This window comes from Apteryx mantelli, chromosome Z (genome assembly GCF_036417845.1).
Source record: "Apteryx mantelli isolate bAptMan1 chromosome Z, bAptMan1.hap1, whole genome shotgun sequence".
In the NCBI taxonomy this organism is placed as follows: Eukaryota; Metazoa; Chordata; class Aves; order Apterygiformes; family Apterygidae; genus Apteryx; species Apteryx mantelli.
The window spans coordinates 75,850,290-75,868,233 of record NC_090020.1 but is presented as its reverse complement, the minus strand read 5'-3'; the positions used below and the strand labels follow the sequence as shown (position 1 = coordinate 75,868,233).

General features: G+C 66.5%; 1 protein-coding gene across 1 annotated transcript; it reads left to right on the top strand.

Annotated features, from left to right (window-relative positions):
* The first annotated feature begins 2,456 nt into the window (after positions 1–2,456).
* On the top strand, positions 2,457–16,767 carry TESK1 (testis associated actin remodelling kinase 1). Its single transcript, XM_067315460.1, has 10 exons — positions 2,457–2,718; positions 11,030–11,151; positions 11,372–11,420; positions 11,682–11,828; positions 12,112–12,194; positions 12,586–12,676; positions 12,978–13,061; positions 13,548–13,637; positions 13,951–14,101; positions 14,498–16,767. Exons 1-10 carry the CDS (start codon positions 2,473–2,475, stop codon positions 15,538–15,540), a joined length of 2,106 nt encoding a protein of 701 aa, XP_067171561.1. The 5' UTR covers positions 2,457–2,472; the 3' UTR covers positions 15,541–16,767.
* Positions 16,768–17,944: the final 1,177 nt, after the last annotated feature.

Sequence of the window (17,944 nt, the reverse complement as noted above, 5' to 3'; positions counted from 1 at the left end):
GCAATCGAGGGAATGGGAGAAGGTGCATGCAAAGGCCATGGTGCCAAGCATCCTAGGGCAGCGTTGTCCTGCCTGGGCAGACGGGTAGAAGTGCTTATCCCTGGACTGTGGCAATGCTTGCTTGCATCCTTGCCCCTGTGTTGTCTTGGCCCCAACTAAGCTGGTTTTGCTCCTCTGTGCTGCTCCTTATGCCACAAAGGAGCTGAAGGTCACCAGGCTCTGGGTGCAGCAGGATGCTCAGGCCTCTCGAGTAGCAGGGCTGAGCCAGGGCAGGAAGGGAAGGATATGGCTGCCTTCGGAGCAGATGCAGCTGGATCTTGTGCTGGAAGGGCAGAGCTTGCAGCCCAGCATACTTCCCCTATCTCCTCACGCAAAGACTGGTCTCTTTTCTCCATGCCCTTCCTGTGTAGCCATGGCACAAGACCTGTAAAGCTGCTCCTGTCATTCTGCAGGGCTGTTGTCAGCAGGACCAGAGTGTGAAGCACAGGAAGCACAGGAACATGGCTTGTTGCACAGCCTGCTTAGGCAGCAGCAGCCTCCCCCACTCCCCTGGCACATGCCATCAATCACCCTTGCAGGTGGAGGCACCAGGCTGGAGCTGTCGGAGGAAAGGGATGGTGCAGACCCTGCGAGACAGGGGCTGGCAGAGCTCTGCCCCAGCTCCATCTCCCCACACCCAGGAAACTTGCCCTGCACAGACACACTCCCTTCTACAGACCTGGAATAAGGGCAACACCATGCATTCCTGGAGGGGCAGATGGCAGCTTTCAGTTCTCCTGCTCTAACGTGCAAGGTCATACTCCTCTCCTGGGGTGAGGAGAGGCCAGGGCTCCTAGCTCCTGGTTCCTGGTGCCTATGCTGTGTTTTGTGGTACCTGGGAGCTGAGCTCTGGCCAAAAATGCCATGCTAACAAACACTCCATGTGGCAGAGAGGCATTGCCGCCTCCACTGGGCAGGATTAATCCTCACCCCCTGCAGTTACCCTGCTGGAGCTTGGAGCAAGGCCCCTGATCTGTGGTCACCTGGGGACATGGCTATGGGGCTGCCTGCAAATGCTTGGAGGCTGCAGGCCAGCCCAGAAAGCAGCTAGAGCTAGGCAGGGCGTGGGGAGACAGCTGTGCTGTGCTCAGGGAAACAGCTGGAGCAAAACAGCTGTGGGGAGCTGTGGCAGGGCAGCACATGAGGGTTGCTGCAGTGCTTGGGAAGGCAGCTGGGGCAGGGCTGTACCAGCACAGGCAGGTAGACGCCAAGGAGAGCAGCAGAGCAATGTGTGGGACAGAGCAAGGTCAGATCCAGCTGCAGGGAGTCCCTGGGCAGGAAGGGCAGGACAGATCAGCTGGGAGCAGGGAAAAGGCCTGGGGTAAGAACAAGAAGCAGAAGGAAACCAGGGAGATGTGAGAGAGCGGAGGAAAGGAAGAAATGAGAAGCGAAAGAAGCATTGGACAAGATAGACCCCACTGTGTGTTCATATACCCTGAGGCTCCCTCAGCACCAGCTGCAATTTCCCTGCTCCTGTCTCCTTTCAGCGTTGCCTGTCTCCCATCTAGGACTCAAGCCTGGTGCCCACTGGATCTGAACTGCCCAAAAGAGCCACCTGTCCCCTGGATGCCAAATGTCCTGCAGCGGAGGAGACGCGGGGAGGCCAGAGTAGTTGACGGATGGGTACAAGCAGAGCTGTGAAGTGAACAGCTGGGTTGTGGGGAACATGCCATCACCAAAAGGCTGCCCTTCCCTTCTCCCCCGGGTACCTGCTGGTGAGGGCGGGCTGGGGTAAGGGAGGGGAGACCCTTCAGGGGCACCATCCACGCAGAGGTGGGTGTATGGGGAGAAACTCCCGCATACACAGGTCGGTCCTGGCGATGAGCGCGCGGGCATACCAGCGCCTGTATCAACAGGGCCCACCCGGGCCGGGGCCCTGTGACAGAGCGCCGTGCTCACGGGCTCCATCCAGGCGGGTGCGTGGGGAGATCAGGGCCCGCGGCCCCTTCGGCCAGGACGTGGCTGGCGCACGGGGAGGCGACCGCTGCGCACCCACGAGCCCTACCCGGGCCGGGGCCGGTGCATGCGGGGGCGGGACCCCCACGGCCCGCCGGGGCGGGGGGCTCCGCGGTGCCGGCGGTCCCCGGCGGGGCGGCGCGGTGCGGGAGGGGGGGCGCGGTGCGGGCGGCGGCGGCGGCGGTGCCCAAGGAGTTAAGGGCTGTCCCCGCCCCGGCTCCGCCCCGCCGGTGCCTGCGCTCGGGGCGGCGGAGGCGCAGCGCCGGGCCGCGGCGGGGGTCGGGGCGCCGCCGCCGCCCGGGCATGAGCGCCGTGCGCCCCGCCGCGCCGCCGCCGCCGCCGCGCCGTCGCTAGCCGCGCCGGGCCGGGCCGGGCCGAACCGAGCCGAACCGGGGCGGCTGCGCCCGCGCCCGCGCCCGCGCCCGTGCCCGCGCCGCGGGGGCTGCCCGGGCCGCGCCGCGCGGCGGGGCGATGTGAATGGCGCTGGGGGTGCTCGGCGCGGCCGACATGGAGTGGGAGAAGCTGGCGCGGCGGCCCGGGCTGGCGCTGCGCGGGGAGCGCGCCGAGGAGGGCGAGGGGGAGGCGGCGGGGCCCTGGCCGGGCTGCGGGCGGCTGCGGCCCTCCTCGTACCGGGCGCTGCGCAGCGCCGTCTCCACCCTGGCGCGCATCGACGACTTCTACTGCGAGAAGATCGGGGCCGGCTTCTTCTCCGAGGTGTTCAAGGTGCGCGCGGAGGGCGCGGGGGTCTCCTGCCTGCCCCGGGGCCTCCTGCCGCCCTGCCCCTCTCTGGGCCCTGGGTGGCCGGTGTTGGGGTGGTGACCCGCTCGCGGGACCGGGCAGCGGCAGGGTGGCTGCCCCGCCGCCGAGGGGTGAGGGTTTGGGCAGCCCTGGGGGAACGGGGGCCCCTCGTGAGCCCCCTCCTCCCCGCCTCATCCATGGCAAGGCCTTGGTGGGACCCAAAAGGCGGGTCTGTCCCCCGTGCCGCTGGCCGCCCTTGGGTGGGAGGGGAGCTCTGCTAGGTGGGGAGGCAACCCACACCACCTCTTTACTGACGGGTGGGGGGCTGAGCTCCTGCGCGTCGGGGCGCGGTGGTGCCCGGACAGGGGTCCAGGGCTGAAGCTGCTCGGCAGGAACTTAGGGGCTGGGGACCGGGTCGCTCTGGGATGCTGGGGAGCTCCGTCCCTGCCGATGTTGTTGTTCCTCCATCCCTCCGTGCAGGGGGAGGGGAGCACAAGGTCTGTTTACAGCCGGGGAAGGCAGCGCGCTGGGAAGCCGGGGTCGCAGTGGGGCTGCCTGGGGGGCCAGGGCATCCGGGGGGCAGCAGGCAGGCTTGGCCAGGGGACCCCTGTCTAGAGCCTGTAGCCTGGGTCCTGCTAGGCCCGGCGCAGGGCTGGGCTGTGCCTGTGGTAAGAGATGCAGGCAGTGTTTGCTGCGAGTCCAAGGTGATTTCCAGTGTTGCTAGTCCTGGGGCTGGGCCTGCTCCAGCCTGTGCTGAGCAGAGGTGAGCGGGGCGCCCCGCTGGAGCCGGCTGAAGGTGACCGGGCCTGGGAGAGCAGTTTGATGCTGTAGTGCAGCGCAGGAGCTGGCCTCTGGCGGGCTGCCCGCAGTCTGCCCCCCCCGGCTGTGGCCCTAGAGCCGCCTTTGTCCCCTGCAGGAGCTCTCTGTGGCTCGGGGGGGGGGGGGGTGCGAGCTGCCGGAGCAGGGACACTTGTGGCCTGCACCCAGATTTGGGGTGCATGGGTGCTGGCGTGGAGCTTAGGGTCCCCAGGGCGAGGCAATAGTGTTGCGGAGGTGCAGGGTGATGGTACCTTGCCAGCCCACGTGCTGCCGGTGGGGTGTGAGGGGAGCTGTGTGGCAGACGTGGGGCTGGGCTCTGCTCCGCTGCCACGGCTGCCTCTCCCTTTCAAAGAGGAGGTGTGTGCACATGTTGTTTTTGTCTGTAGAGTCGCTCAGGGTGCCACGAGCTTTCAGGCAAGTATTACCTCGAAGCCACGCTTCCTGTGGCTTCACCCCCCTCAAAGAGCATCTTTGGGCTGGACAGGGTTCCCCTGCGGCCTCTGAGATCCTGGCAGTGCCGTGCTGACCCCCTGAACAGGGCCAGGCTCCCAGATTGGCTCCCACGTGCAGTGTGCTGGCCGGATCGCTGTGCCCCGGCACGGCTGCTCCAGCAGGCTCGGCCCTGGGGTCACTTCCAGCATAGCCCAGGGAGCCGGGAAATCCCGAGACCCAGCTCCTTCCAGCCACAGGAGACCTGCGAGGGGCTGTGGCAAATGTGTGGAAGGGTCCAGGCTATGGCAGATGTGCAGAGGGGTCCCTTTTCCTTGTGATCCCTCCTGTTCCTTCAGCCTGTGGCCTTTCCATTGGCCGTGTTCCTGCTATTGATCTCTGGCTTGAAGCGTGTGGCTGGAGTGGCAGCATCTTGGAGCAGAGGGAAGCATTTAATAATGTCAGGCGTGGATATAGCTCTTTAATAATGGATGCTGCCATGTCTCTGCCAGGCCAGTTTCTCTTGGCCTCACTGTCTCTGCTTCTCCAGGTCCTACAGGAGCCCACAAAATGATCTTCCTCCCCCCAAATTGTTCTTATCCTTGCAGGGCCATATGTTCGTAGGATTTGGGGGAGCTGTGGAGGTTGGGGTGGGAGCTGGTTTGGGCAGCAGAAGCTGAAGCGCGTGTGCAGGGAAGGAGGCAGTGGCAGGAGGGGGCCAGATGGGGCTTCGTGCTCGTGCGGCGTGCAGTGAGTTGAGTCCAAGATCTCAGCAGGACTGTGAGGCAGGCCTGAGATCTGCACTGGGGTTTGGCTGTGTGACGCAGGCCCTGAGGAGGATAGGGGTTATAGCGAGGAAGGTACAGCCTTGCAGGGCAGGACAGGACCCCTTTGCCTCCCATCTCCCTTGCTTCTGTAGTGTTTTCCAGGGCTGTGGGTACTTGCAGCTCCCTCCTCCATGCGGCTGCTGGGTCCTGCTTCATTCCAGCCTTGCAGTACCCCCCCATCTCATGAAAAGCCTGGGCACCACACCAGTCCAGCCAAAAGGACCCGTTAGCTCACCGTGTCTGAGCCCTGGATACCCAAACTCACCCCTGCGTTGAGCCTTAGCTTGTTCCAGCTAAGTGCAGCTCCTGGGCTGTCCGGAGTGGACTGGAGCTGCCAGCGACGGAGGCTGCCCTCTTCCCAGGGGGCTGGTCCCTGACTAATGCCCTGCTCACCCAGAGCTGGGCCTGTTTCTCCCTGGAGCAGCCGGTTTCCCTTGCCTTTCTCTGCATCATTTCAGAGGTGCCAGGCCCGCCGGTTTTCTCGGGTACACGGACACTGCAGTGAGCCGCCTCTCTGTCTCTTTGATAGACTGAGCAGATTGAGCCTGGTGGGTTTCTGCCAGACATTTTCTCTATCCCTTAAACCACGGTGGCAGCTCTTTCCCAAATCCCTCTCCAACTTTTTTGTGTCCAATCTAAAGCAGGCACTAGGGCTACAAGTCCTATCCTGGCTTTGTTCTCCTGGGTCTGTATCCAGAGGTCTTCGCTCCATCCAGCGCTGTTTGCACCTTATGCCTCGGCGTCGCACAGCGGCACCCCCGTCCTCCAGAGCCGCGGCTTCCCAGGGCTCAGCCCTTTGGTGTGCTTAGCTGAGTAAGCGCCCCATATCCACCATGCCGTGGGGTGTTTGGCTGCAATTAAAGCCTTCCTGCACGGACAGACCTCGAGTGATCACTGCAGCCCTGCTGTCATCTGCCCTGTCTCTGTTCGCTTCTCCGCCAACCTTTGAGATTTCGTATTTACTCCCAAATTGCCAATGCAACTAATGACACAACTCCCTCGCTCTTATCTAGTGCCCTTCGTCGGTGGACCTTGCCTTGTTTTACGAAGGAGGGTGGAGTGGCATGACACAGACAGCACAGCTGGGGAAACCGAGGCAGGCAGGGAGGAAGTGAATTTGCCGCAGTCAGCCGGCCGCAGCAAAGCTGGGGGCAGCCCCAGCCTCCCTGTCGCCGATCGGGAGCCCTGAGCACTAGGAACCGCTTTGTGCTGACTAGCCCGGGCCTTGCACCCACTGGAAGTTTTCCCGGTCCGTCACGGGGCACTTAGCCCTCGCGGCGTGCGTGCTCCCTGTGCCGGCCTGTGCTAGCGCGGTCAGGGCTGGTGGCGCCCGGGCCGCCTGCGCGACGGCCGCGCTGCCCCGGCGCGTGGTCTCCCTGCGCTGCGGCTCCTGCGAGTGCCAGAGGTGAGAGCTGCTACGTCAAAACGTTCCTCGGGGTGGGCGTTCCGTGTCCTGCCCGGTTGCTAGCAGCCCTCATGCAGCACAGCCTTGGCTCCCGGCTCCTTTCGCTTCCTGAGAGGAAGTGTTTCTTGAACGACTCTGCCTTTTCTGCATCACAAGCAGGTTTTCCAGTCCCACCCAGTAAAAGACCTGTTGCGCTACTGGCCTCCCCCTGAACTCGGACCCAGACGTCCCTAGCAGCGGTGGGATTTGTGCCAGCGTTGTTAGCGCCCTTCCCAATGCCCTGCGCTCCGTAGCTTCCCACTGAGGTTGCTACCACGTCCTTCCCTCCTCGCTTTACGGGGCGGCTCGGGCTTCCCGGAGTGGCTCGGGCTTCCCGGGGCAAGGTGTGAAAGGTAGTGTTGAGGGGTGGCCCGTCTGCGGAGCAGCCTCTGGGCCGGGGCTCTGGGCGCAGGAGGGAACGGGCTGCCAGGACTCCCCGGAGCGGGACCTGGGTGCCGGCTGTGCCGCGGGGCCCCGGGAGGGAGGTGGGGGCTTCGCCCTGGGGAGCCCTGAGTCTAGACGGGCGCGCGGGCTGTGGGCAGGGACCGGCCGTCTGCTCGCGCTGATTAGCATGCTCTTTAAATAAGACTCTAATTTCCGCCGTTAAAAGAGCGCAGATCCCTTGTGCCCAGGCTGGGGCTGCAGCCAGCCCCGTCCCATCCCCCAGCTCGGCAGACGGGCGCCGCGCTGGCAACAGATGGGACGGGGAGCGCGGTACCCCGCGTCGTCGCGCCGAGGCACCCGGCGGAGGGGCGGCGTGGGGAGCGTCGCGGGGAGCGTCGCGGGGACGGGGAGAGGGCAGGAGGGGGCTTGGCCGGCCCTCGCGTGGGGGCAGGCGGCCGGCCCACCGCCCCAGCACGGCGCTGCCCGGCTGAGCTCAGCTCTGGGGAATGCGCTGGGATGCCTGGGCGCCACGCCAGAGCGTGGAGAGGCGAGGGGGGACGCGTATCGCCCGGGGGATCGCCGCTGCCTGCTCCCTGCCCCCGCTCGGGCTTGGCGGGGGGAGAAGGAAACCCCCTTAGGGCCGGCCTGGATGTAGGCTGGGGTCGGGCCCGCTCCCTGCTCTGCTGTGTCTCGGGACTGCCCCTGCTTCGGGAAGGGTGTCCAGGATGCGGGATGGGGCTAGTACCTGGCCACAGCTGTGTAAACAGAGGTCAGGCACTGTGCGAGTGGGGAGAGCGTAACCCCTTCCCTGCTGGCCTGGAGGGAGGCATCGGCACAGGTCGTGGGGAGTGCGGGATGCGGTCTTGCGTGCAAGCTTGGGATGCGGGGCACCCTAGGCAAGGCCTGGCCCCTTGGGTGCATGGGGCTGGGACTGTCCTGGGAGCCCCTGCAGCCTTCCCTGCTCCAGGCACCGTGCTGGAGCTGGGGCGCCTGGCTCGTCCTGGAGCCAGGTACCGGGCAGGACTGTGCCGGCCGGGGGGTACTCAGCTGCCCCGTGCACCTGCAGCGTGTCCAGAGCTGAGCCTGGCCAGGGCAGGGTGTCAGCCCGTCCCCCCGGCCGTGGGATCCTGTTGCGGCTGCTCTTGGAGGGATGTGGCAGCGGTTGGTGTGCGGTGCAAGGAGGGCTGGCGTCCGGCTTTGCTCGCGGGACCCCTTGCTGTCTCCCTCCAGCTCCCGGTGATGCTCTGGGGGGGCTCCACACATCCCCCTGGGTGTTAGGCTGGCGTTGCTGGGGGTCCCCCTGCAGAGGGGTGTGCTGGAGAGACCTGCAGCCCTGCTGCTGGAGAGGTGGGGTCCCTGGAAGAAATCCCGGGGGGCTTTCACCAGACGTCCCTTCCCCCCGGCAGCTCTCCCATGTCATTCTCTTCCTCCAGGATTAAAGGCATTAGTCGCTCTGCGGCTGCACTCGGCATCTGACCCAGCCGATTGCAATGGAAGGAGGCTTATTAGCAAGGAATTAGGCCACGGGCACAACCCGGACACGTGGGGCTGAGGCAGCATCCGCTGGGGGCTGCTCCCTGATGCAGGGACGCTGCTCCTGGCCCGGACACGGCCAGTCCCAGGGCGGGCTGCTGCTGCGTGCCAAGCGCAGTGCGCACCGGGAGGCATTCCCGTCGTGGGCGCGCGGCTCGCAGGCCCACGGCGCCGAGTCTGCCGCCGAGCCAGGCGCTGGCGCCTGGCAGCTCCCCATGCCAGCCAAACCGACCGATCCGGTCCTGCCAGCCCCGCTCGGCGTGGGAAGGCAGCGTTGCCGTCAGGAGAGCCGAGTCGGGAGCACTGGGCCTTGCCAGGCAGCAGCCGGCGCTGGGAGGTCGGCCAGGATGGGGGGCCCCGCTGGCTGGGCTGCGGGACCCTCGTGCTGCTGGTGGCTGCCCGTGGCCTGGGGGAACGGCAGCAGCTGGGCGCTCCCGGGCAGGTCCTGGCGGTCCGCGGGAAGCTGGAGCCCGGCGCAGCCTCTCCAGCTGCCCCTCTCCATCAGCTGGGCCCGGCGCCGTGCCCCATGCTTTGCCCAGCGCTCCGGCCAGGCAGGCCCCCTCCTTAAAGCACGCACAGCCCCTGGGACCGGCCCGGGAGCCTCGTGTTTGGGACGCTGCGTCCGGCAGCCCTGCGCGCCGCGTGGGCCGGAGGGAAAGCCGCCGCCACGGTGGGGACGGGGCGGCCGTCCGAGCTGGGCTGAGCCACGTTAATGCGAACGGCCTTGCTCGTGGGCGCAGCTGCCCGGGCTGCCCCTCGCCCTGCCTGTGTGCGCGGGGAGCCCCAGGGACACGGGGACGGCGGGAGCCGGCTGGCACGGAGCGGGCGGGTGCCCTGCCTGGGACCCTCCGTGCCACCCCAGCGTGCCCTCCGTCGTACCGGCCGATCTGCTCAGCCTCCGATACCGCGCCAGCGGGGGACAGAGGGCTGGCGACGTGGGGCAGGACGCCCTCGAAGCCACCCCCCTGAGCTCCCGACTGCTCTTTGGGGTGCTGCCGGATGGGGGCACCTGTCCTCCCCCTGCCCCACGCGTGGCGGGGGCACGCGGTGGCAGGCGTCGGTGGGAACCCGTCCCCGCCTGTCCCGGGTCCATCCTCATCTCTGCCCCTCCGCGTGGCCTCGAGGCAGGGGTCGTGGCAGGCCGGCCGGGGCTGGCCGGGGAGGTGATGCAGGTGTAACCTGAGTGCGGTGCCCGCGGGCAGGCGGCTGCTGAATTATTCAGGGCCTCGCAGCAGACTTGATGAGCCGGTGGTGGCAGGGCAGGGTCAGGCTGGGCTGTTGCCTCTTACGTTGACCCTGCCTGGGGCTGGTTGGCCTTGGTGCACCAGGACATGGTGAGGGATCTTTATAAAGGCCTAATTTTCCCTTTGGTTGGGGGGGGGCTGCTGTCCATCCCCCAGGTTTTGGGTGCTACATGGGTCCCCATCTCAGCTCGTGCCCCAGGGCAAATGTTCCCAAGCCAATGCCTGCCTGGGCCACCGAGGACCCGCAGCAACAATCTCCTGCCCCATGTGATGGGGACGGGGGTAGGGGGCAAGCCCGTCCCATCCTGGGCACGCTTGTCGCTGCCATGCCCCCTCTCTGCAGTGCGCACGTGGGGAGCTCCTGCCCCCACCAGCCAGCACGCAGCCCCTTCGGAGTGGCCTGCGGCAATCCCGTGCTGAGCTGAGGACAGGAGAGGGGCGCCGGGAGCCCAGTCCTGAAAACAGACCCACTTGGGGCTAGCCCTGCTGGCCGTGGGGTCTCAGCCGCGGTGGGGGGGGGAAGAAAGGGGTCAGGGGCTCTGCTCCCCGACCCTGCCTCCAGCTGGCCGCTCAGACCCGGGGCCTCTAGCCAGCCCCCCGAGTTTTGTCCGGGCAGGCGATCCCTGGGGTAGGGGTATGTGGGGCGGGCCAGGGGCTGGCACCGGCACAGCGGCTTCAAACAGCATCGACTAAAAAGGACAAGAGCAGGGAGCTGACGGCAGTGCCGAGGAATGCCTGCGTCTCCGTGTGTGGCTCGGTTTGTGCTGGGGAGCCACTGCCACCGGCCAGGGTGCTCCCCCACCGGCAGCTGCTCCAAGGGGGCTCCCATCCCTCCCCGAGCGCCCGCTCCGGATGAGACCCCCAGTGCCCGCTCAGCCCCCCAGCGCGGTGCCGGGGATCGTGTCCCTTGCTCCGTGTGCGCCGGGGGCTCCGGGAGGACGGGGCGGGTGTCCGTGCTTGGCCACGTTCCCAGCTGCTGTTCCTGGCGGGGAGCCAGCCCCCCAGCTCACATGACAGCCTCCGGCTGGGGCAAGCTAAATATACAGCCTTGCCCAAGCGCTGTGCCCCATGGGGCTGGGGCTGGGGCTGGGGTTGCGTGCTGGGGTGACATCGGCCATCGCCGGGGCCCATTCGGGCCCAACGTGCCCCCTCCACCCTCATCCTCGTGCTGGCAGGGTCCGGCTGGGCTCATGGTGCTGGCCCAGGAAAGCCAGCTGGTTCTCCCCTCCCCAGTGCAGCCCGATCCTGCACTCAGCCTGTCCTCGCAGTGGGGTTGGCGTCATGGCTTGCAGGAGCTGCCGTTGCCTCTCCAGCAGTGCTGGGTGGTGTAGCCTAGTGGGGACAAGCCAGGTGGCCCTGGGAGGGTGGTGTTGTGCGTTATCATCACTGGGGTCTTTGGGGGTGCTGCTATGTTTTGAGATGCCCCCGTTCCTGGGAGGTCCCACACTCTGGGCAAGCGAAGTGCTGGGCTCCAGCCCCCACAGCTAGAGATGGGTCTGGGGCCTTCAGGGTGGGCACTAGGTGTCCATGCCCCAGCCATGGGGTTGGCAGAGGGGTGGCATGCGGGGGCTCTGGAGGTCCACGGGGCTCAGCTTCCCCCTCCGCCTGCCTCCCAGGTGCGGCACCGCCAGTCAGGGCAGATCATGGTGCTGAAGATGAACAAGCTGACAAGCAACCGGGGCAACATGCTGCGAGAGGTGCAGCTAATGAACCGTCTCTCGCACCCCAACATCCTCAGGTAGGACCTCTTCTCAGGCTCCCGTCATCCATGCCCCCGAGGCCTTGCTGCTGCCCCTTTTCTGGGGCATGGTCTGGCCAGCGCGTGGGCACAGGATGCCCCTTTCCTGAGATGTGTCCTCAGCTCTTGTCTAGAGGAGTCAGAGCGGCCACTGGGGCTGGGCTGTCCCATGGGGATGGTCGCTGCAGTGCCCACCCTCAGGACCCTCTCTCTCTCCCAGGTTCATGGGGGTCTGTGTGCACCAGGGACAGCTGCACGCGCTGACAGAGGTGAGAGGAGGACAACAGCTGTGAGTCTGGGGCTTTCCCGCCGGCAGGGCCAGGCTGGCCTGGGAAGGGGCTGGGAATCGCTGTGGGGGCGTTTTCTTCCCCTGTGGCACATGTGCAGGGCAGGGTCTGCTGGGGGGCTGTGCCGTGGGTAGTCACAGGATGCTGTGTGCAGGGGGAGGAAGGCAGGTGATGAGAGATGTGGGGATCCAGCTTTATTGGGGGGGGGATGCAGCAGCGTGACGGCCTGGCTCTTCTCATCAGTACATCAATGGTGGGAACCTGGAGCAGCTGCTGGACAGCCCCGTGCCCCTTTCCTGGTCCATGCGTGTCAAGCTGGCCCTCGACATTGCCCGTGGCCTGCGCTACCTGCACTCCAAGGGCATCTTCCACCGCGACCTCACCTCCAAGGTACGGAGCATCCCGCCGCCCTCATTTTCCAGCTCCTGTCTTGACGCTCACCTGCCTGGGCACGGCCAGCCTGCAGGAGCCCTGCCCCAGGTGGATGCCCACGCGCCGGGGAGCAAGGGGCTGCGCTGTGCTGCCTGCGAGCGCTGCCCAGGCCATCGCAGCTGGCCGCCCTCCCGGAGGAAACGATGCGGTCCTGGGGCACTGGGCAGCAGTGTCCAGTGAGGCGGGGGTGGCCGTGGGGCAGCCGTGGGACAGTGTGACGGGCCTCCTCCTCTGCCCCCAGAACTGCCTGGTGCGCTGCGAGGCTAACGGCTACACGGCCGTGGTGGGCGACTTTGGCTTGGCGGAGAAGATTCCCACCTACAGGTGCGTGGGGAGCGTCCTCCTGTCCCGTCTCTGTCCTCAGAGCAGGGGGCCTCCAGCCAGCTTGGAGCGGGAGTGGGGGCACCCAGGAGAGGGATGGATGTTTGGGATCCAGCTAGAAAGGGAGGGATGGGGGGAGGTGTGGATCATCCCTGGTGGCAGGGACACGCAAGGTGGATGGACATGTTTGGGGGCTAGCTAGGAGGGGAAGGAGAGGGAGTGGCGTGGGTGGTCCCAGTGGGTTCATGGGGTGGATGGGGGTGCATGGAGGAGAAGGGTTGGCCCAGGAAGGGAGAGGGAGATGGGGATTTGGGCTGTCCCAGATGGAGGGTGGGACATGGGACCAGGGCAAGGGGCTGTGGGTGGCCCATAACATCACTGCTGTGTCCCACAGCGAGGGCAGTGAGAAGGAGCCGCTGGCCGTCGTGGGCTCTCCATACTGGATGGCGCCCGAGGTGCTGCGAGGGGAGATCTACAATGAGAAGGTGATGCCCTGAGGCTGCCACGCATGGTGCTTTTTCCAGGCTTGTGCCATGGCAGGCGATTTGCTGGGCAAGTTCCTGGTAGACCTGGGGGTGCCCATGGGCTGGGACGGCTGGAGATGAGAAGGGACATGAGAGGCACAGAGGGAATTGGGCTCTCTGCAGCCCACAGCTCAGGGGTGCCGGATAACAGGGACTGCCCGTGCTGATCCCTGGGGTGGAGGGGAGCTGTGGGTTCAGCAGGAGGGTGGCCACATCCTCTCAGGGCTGCAAGACCTGCCCTGTGACTCTCTGCTCTCTGCAGGCTGATGTGTTCGCTTACGGCATCATCCTGTGCGAGACCATCGCTCGCGTCCCCGCTGACCCCGACTACTTGCCCCGCACTGAGGTGACTCCCTGGGATGGGGCGGGAGGGCAGCGCGCGGCGGTGCTGGGGCTGGTTCGCTGAACAAGGGGGACCAGCAACCTGTGCTGAGCAGAGGCCCATTGCCCTGCATCTCAGGGTGAGGGTGCCATGTCCATGATGTCTCCTAGCAGAAGGTGCTGCTGCCTGGGGAGAGAAGCTGTCTGCTAATAGCCTGCAGTACGTGCACTCAGAGCCCAAAGTTGTCTGAGGTGGGCTAGGGGGATACTTGCGTTCAGGCAGAGAGCAGGAGGGATCTGTGTCCTGGCATCCTCCCACCTGGGGTGACCCCAGGCGCCCCTCTTGCCCTGGGGTGCTGGGACCTCGTGGCAGGGTGCTGCTGGGTCCCTGCTGCCCTTGGTGGCACGCAGTCCATGCAGTGTGGGGTGGGCCAGGCTGTGCTGGGTCCCCCAGGGCACTGCAGTGCCCCCGTTGGACCCAGCCTCACGATTCCTCATTTCCCCGGCACAGGACTTCGGCTTGGACGTCACCACTTTCCGCAACATGGTGGGAATCGACTGCCCGGCGGCCTTCCTCCAGCTTGCTTTCCACTGCTGCAGTGTGAGCGTCTGCCGCAGGCCAGCCCGGGGCCGCGCGAGGCTGGCGGGGGAAGCTCCCCGCTCCCGGTGTGGGATCCCTGCTGCCCCTTTCCCACTGCTGGCACCCCGGGCAGCCTGGCGCCCTGCACCCTGCCTGGGATGTGCCGATGGGCAGCGCTGCCAGTGCCGTGCCGGGGCTGCAGAGAGAGGCCGGGAGCTGCCTTTGCTGAGCGCAGCCAGCCTTGCGCGTCCCCTGGGGCGGAGGGGTGTGGGGAGATGATGGGGAGCTGAGGGGGGCACTCAGGGACCTGACCTGGGACCCGTCCTGCCCGCAGATGGAGCCGACATCCCGGCCCTCGTTCCTGGAGATCACACAGTGCCTGGAGGGCATCCTGCAGCACCAGCTGGGGGCCGAGGGCGCTGGGGCCACCCTCTTCGTCGGCGGGGAGAGCTTGCCCGCTCCGGGGACGGCGGCCGTGCTGAACGGTACGTGGGTGCCCCTGCCCCGGCGCATGGCCCTGGCTATGGGAGCTCTGCGGGATGCCCCAGGGAGAGGCCGTGGATGGGTGCAAAGAGCAGGGACTGTCACCTCCTCCCCTTGGCATCCGAGCTGGCTGGCAGTGCCACGGGGAAGGAGACGAGGGTTGTGCAGGATGGACCCCTATTTCTCACCCCGCTGAGGCACAAATGGGGAGAGCCCAGGCCACGGGGGCTGGTGGAGAAGGGTGTTGCTGCCCAGGAGCAAGGTGGCTGTGCAGGGTGGGTGCACCCCTAGCTCATAGGGTGCCCCAAATCCCGGCCATGTACCGGGAGCTGCTAGCGAGGAGCCAACCCCGCTGAAGCCCCGGGGCATCGGTGACCCGCTGCTGTGCCTCTGCCCAGGGGTAGCCGGGAGGGCGTCAGGCCGCGCCGAGCAGTCGCCCCTGCGCGAGCTGGGGACGCAGCACCTGCAGCCGGACCAGCGCCTGTCCCGCAGCCAGTCCGACATGTTCCCCCCCAAATCGCCCGCCCTGCTGCGGCTGCCCGAGCCCTACGGCGGGGCCAGGACCAAGGAGACGCCGCCGCGCGTCAACCCCTTCTCCCAGCGCGAGGACCTGAAGGGCGGGAAGATCAAGCTCTTCGACACGCCGAGCAAGTCCGTCATCTCGCTCACCTTCGACCTGCCGCCCCCCGCCTCGCTGCAGCTCAGCACCCCCGTGACGCCCGAGCCCGCCGTGGAGGTGCAGTGTGACTTCTCGGCCCCCGCCGCGGCCCCGCGCAAGTGCCACTCGCTGCCCGCCTCCCCGGAGCTGCCGCGCCGCGGCGGCTTGGCGCTGGGCATGGGGCCCCCGCGCGCCGCCCCCGCCGCCGAGCCGCGGCCTCGCAGCCCCTTCCCAGCGCCGGCCCGGGGCGGGGGGCCGGAGGCGGTGGGGCGAGCCTCCCCGCCGGGCCCTGCCGCGGAGGAGCAGATGGACTGCGGCCCCGACAGCCCCGAGCCCCCTCCGCTGCCCAACGGCAACTTCATCAGCACGGCGGCCTCGGGCGCCCGGCCCTGGCCGCCGGAGCCGCGGCCCCCCAACGGCCTCCTCTTCAACAACAACCACGTGGTGGTGAGCAAGCCGCTCGCCTGGGGCGCCGGGCTGGAGCGCGGCTTCTCCGAGCTCAGCATCCCCTGCGCAGCGGCCCTGGAGCGGACGGAGCGCGCGGCCATGCTGCCCGGGCACAGCCCCGGCGCCGTGCTGGAGCAGGACGAGGTGCTGGCCTGCCCCGGCTGCTGCCTGGGGCCCTTCAGCTTCAGCTTCGCCTCCGTCTGCCACCGGCCCGCCCCCAGCCCGCCGCGCTACCAGAACCTCAACTGCGAGGCCAAGAGCCTCCTCTACCACCAGAAACCCCAGGCGCCGGCCCTGGCGGAGCCCAGCCTCAAGCTGCCGGAAGCACAATCCTAGTGCTGGGGACACGCGGGGGCCGGGGATGCATCCGGGCGCCCCTCGGACCCCCCCTCGACCTCGGCGTGGGGCCGGTCCGGGAGCCCTGGGGGTCCTCGCGGTCCGTCGTGGCTCGCTCGCCCAGACCCCGGCTGCTGCTGGCGGCCGTGACACCCGGGTGCTGCCGCTGCCCCGGCGGGTGCCGCGATGGTGATGCCGCCAGGCACCGCTGAGGAGCTCGAGCTTGCGGCCCGGTGGGGTTCGTCCTTAGGGGCGTGCGGGGAGCCGCTGGGGGGGCAGAAGGCTCCCCCCTGCCCTGCCTGTGCCCGGCCCCGGGGGTCCCCGCTGGGGGTCCCGGGGCTGCACCGGGGCATTGCTGGGCTGAAGTGCAATAACACCGCCGTTTCGGGCACGCGCCAGCGCCGCCCCGGGCGGCAGGGCTGGTCCCCCGCAGCGCCACTGTCCCCGCTCAAGCCCCGGATGCGGGAGCCCCATCCCCAAGGGCTCGCCCCTCCGCGGGCTCCTGCAGAGGGATGTGCAGTGACCCCGCTCCATCGTGGCGCCTCCGGCACTGCTCCCCCCGGAGCGCCGGGAGGCCCCACGGCCTCGCGGGTCTGCGCGCCCGGCTGGGGGGCTGAGCAGGGCCGGGCTGGGGCTGGGGGGCAGAGCGGTCGGTGTGTGTATGTGTGTGTGTTGGGGGGCCCCGGTCGGGCTGGGGGGCGTCCCCGCTGCCGCTCCACAAGCGTGGAGAGCGTGCCTGCTCTCGGATACGGGGGGAGGCATCGAGGCGTGCGGTGGGGCACGGGAGAGGGGTGGTGCCCGTCGGGGCAGTGCATGGGGAGGATTTCCAGGGCTGGGGCTTCTCGGCGCCCACCGTCGGGTCAGTGGGCTGGGCGCTGAGCCGGGGCGGCGGCAGGGAGGCCAAGGTGCCGTCCTGCCCCGACACCGTGCCTGGGAGGGGACACCGCCGTGCTCCCGTATCACCCCTGAGCTGGGGCACCCCCAGGGCCGGCCAGCGCCTCCCGGGCAGCCGTGGAGCAGCCCGGGCGAGAAGGAGCCCGTCTGCGGCACAGCCAAGCCGCCCAGCCCCTAGCAAGGGTGGGAGCCAGCTTTCCTCCCTCCCACACAATGCACTGGTGAATGCAAAACTCTTGTGTTTTTTATTATTATTATTATTATTATTAATAATAATTGCTAGTAATATATACCCAGCTTATTTAAAGTGTTCAATAAAACTGAATGTCCTAGCGCCTTGGGCTGCTGCTTGTCTCTCAGATGCACTTTGAGCGGGGAAGGAAGCCCAGCCCCAGAGGTTGGCATTGGCTTGCCCGTGCTTTCTGGGGCTGCATCTGGACCTCTTGATCCAGCTGTGTCCCTCAGGGACCACCACTCAGACCGGGCTCAGCCCCAGGTTTTAGGTGCCCCCAGAGCGGCTGTCTTGATTGAAACCATTTCAGTGAAATTCCTGTTTATTATTTAGGATTGTTGTATTCATGCCCTTGAGTTCTTGTTCTTGGTGGCACACAAAAGAGCAAACCAAATAGAAGCTATGTCTCTTTATTGCTACCGAGTTCAGCCAGCAGACAAGACAGAGGAATGACATGTGTCACCTCCGAAAAGCCAGCTTTTAACACCCTTTTGCTCTTCAAGCAAACTAATTTACATACTAATTGATCAACTATATATGGTACACACAACCCCATAATAAGCTGAGAGCGTCTTCGCCCGGTTGAACATGACTTCCTTTGCGCTCGCCTTGCTGCCACGTTACATCACAGTGCTATCTTGCTTTATTTTAACATGTGCACGTGTGCCGCAACTATTTAAAGGCCTGATGACTTGTGTCACAAAGCATCCATCCGCTGCAAGTGCTGGAGTTGCTTTTGCTTTGAAACACGTTGTCACAAAATATAATCCTAAAATCAGCGCTCTACTCCCTAATCAGCAAGAAAACCCAACCCACAAGTGCAGGAGATGACCCGTTCAGACCCAGGTTCCCTCCTTGGCCTCTGAGGTAGAGCTAAGGTATTTTTTTCAGTGCGTTGCCTGAAAGCAGAGGCCGAGCTGCTCCTGAGCTGGGTCCAGTGGGCCCTGGGCAGCCCTGCAGGGCTGCGAGGGGCTGGTGGGGGTGGCAAGCCTAAAAGTCCGTGCCATGGGGAGGAGATCGCCGGCAAGCCAGGCCAGGGCAGGCTGTGGGGCTGCGCCATCCCCTGCTCCTGCTTCCCTGCCTCGGCACCGCAGCTCGTGCCCGTAGCGGAGCCCACTGGGCTGTTGCCTCGTGCAGCTGCTCTCCGCACTCCCAGCGCTGAGCGTCAGACTCCTGGGCTTGCTCCTCTGCAGCCAGGCCCATGTTCCCCATCTCGCTCCAGCAGCACTGCAATGCTTCAGGGCAAAGCGTCTTGCAGCCCGGGCAGGGCTGGGTGCA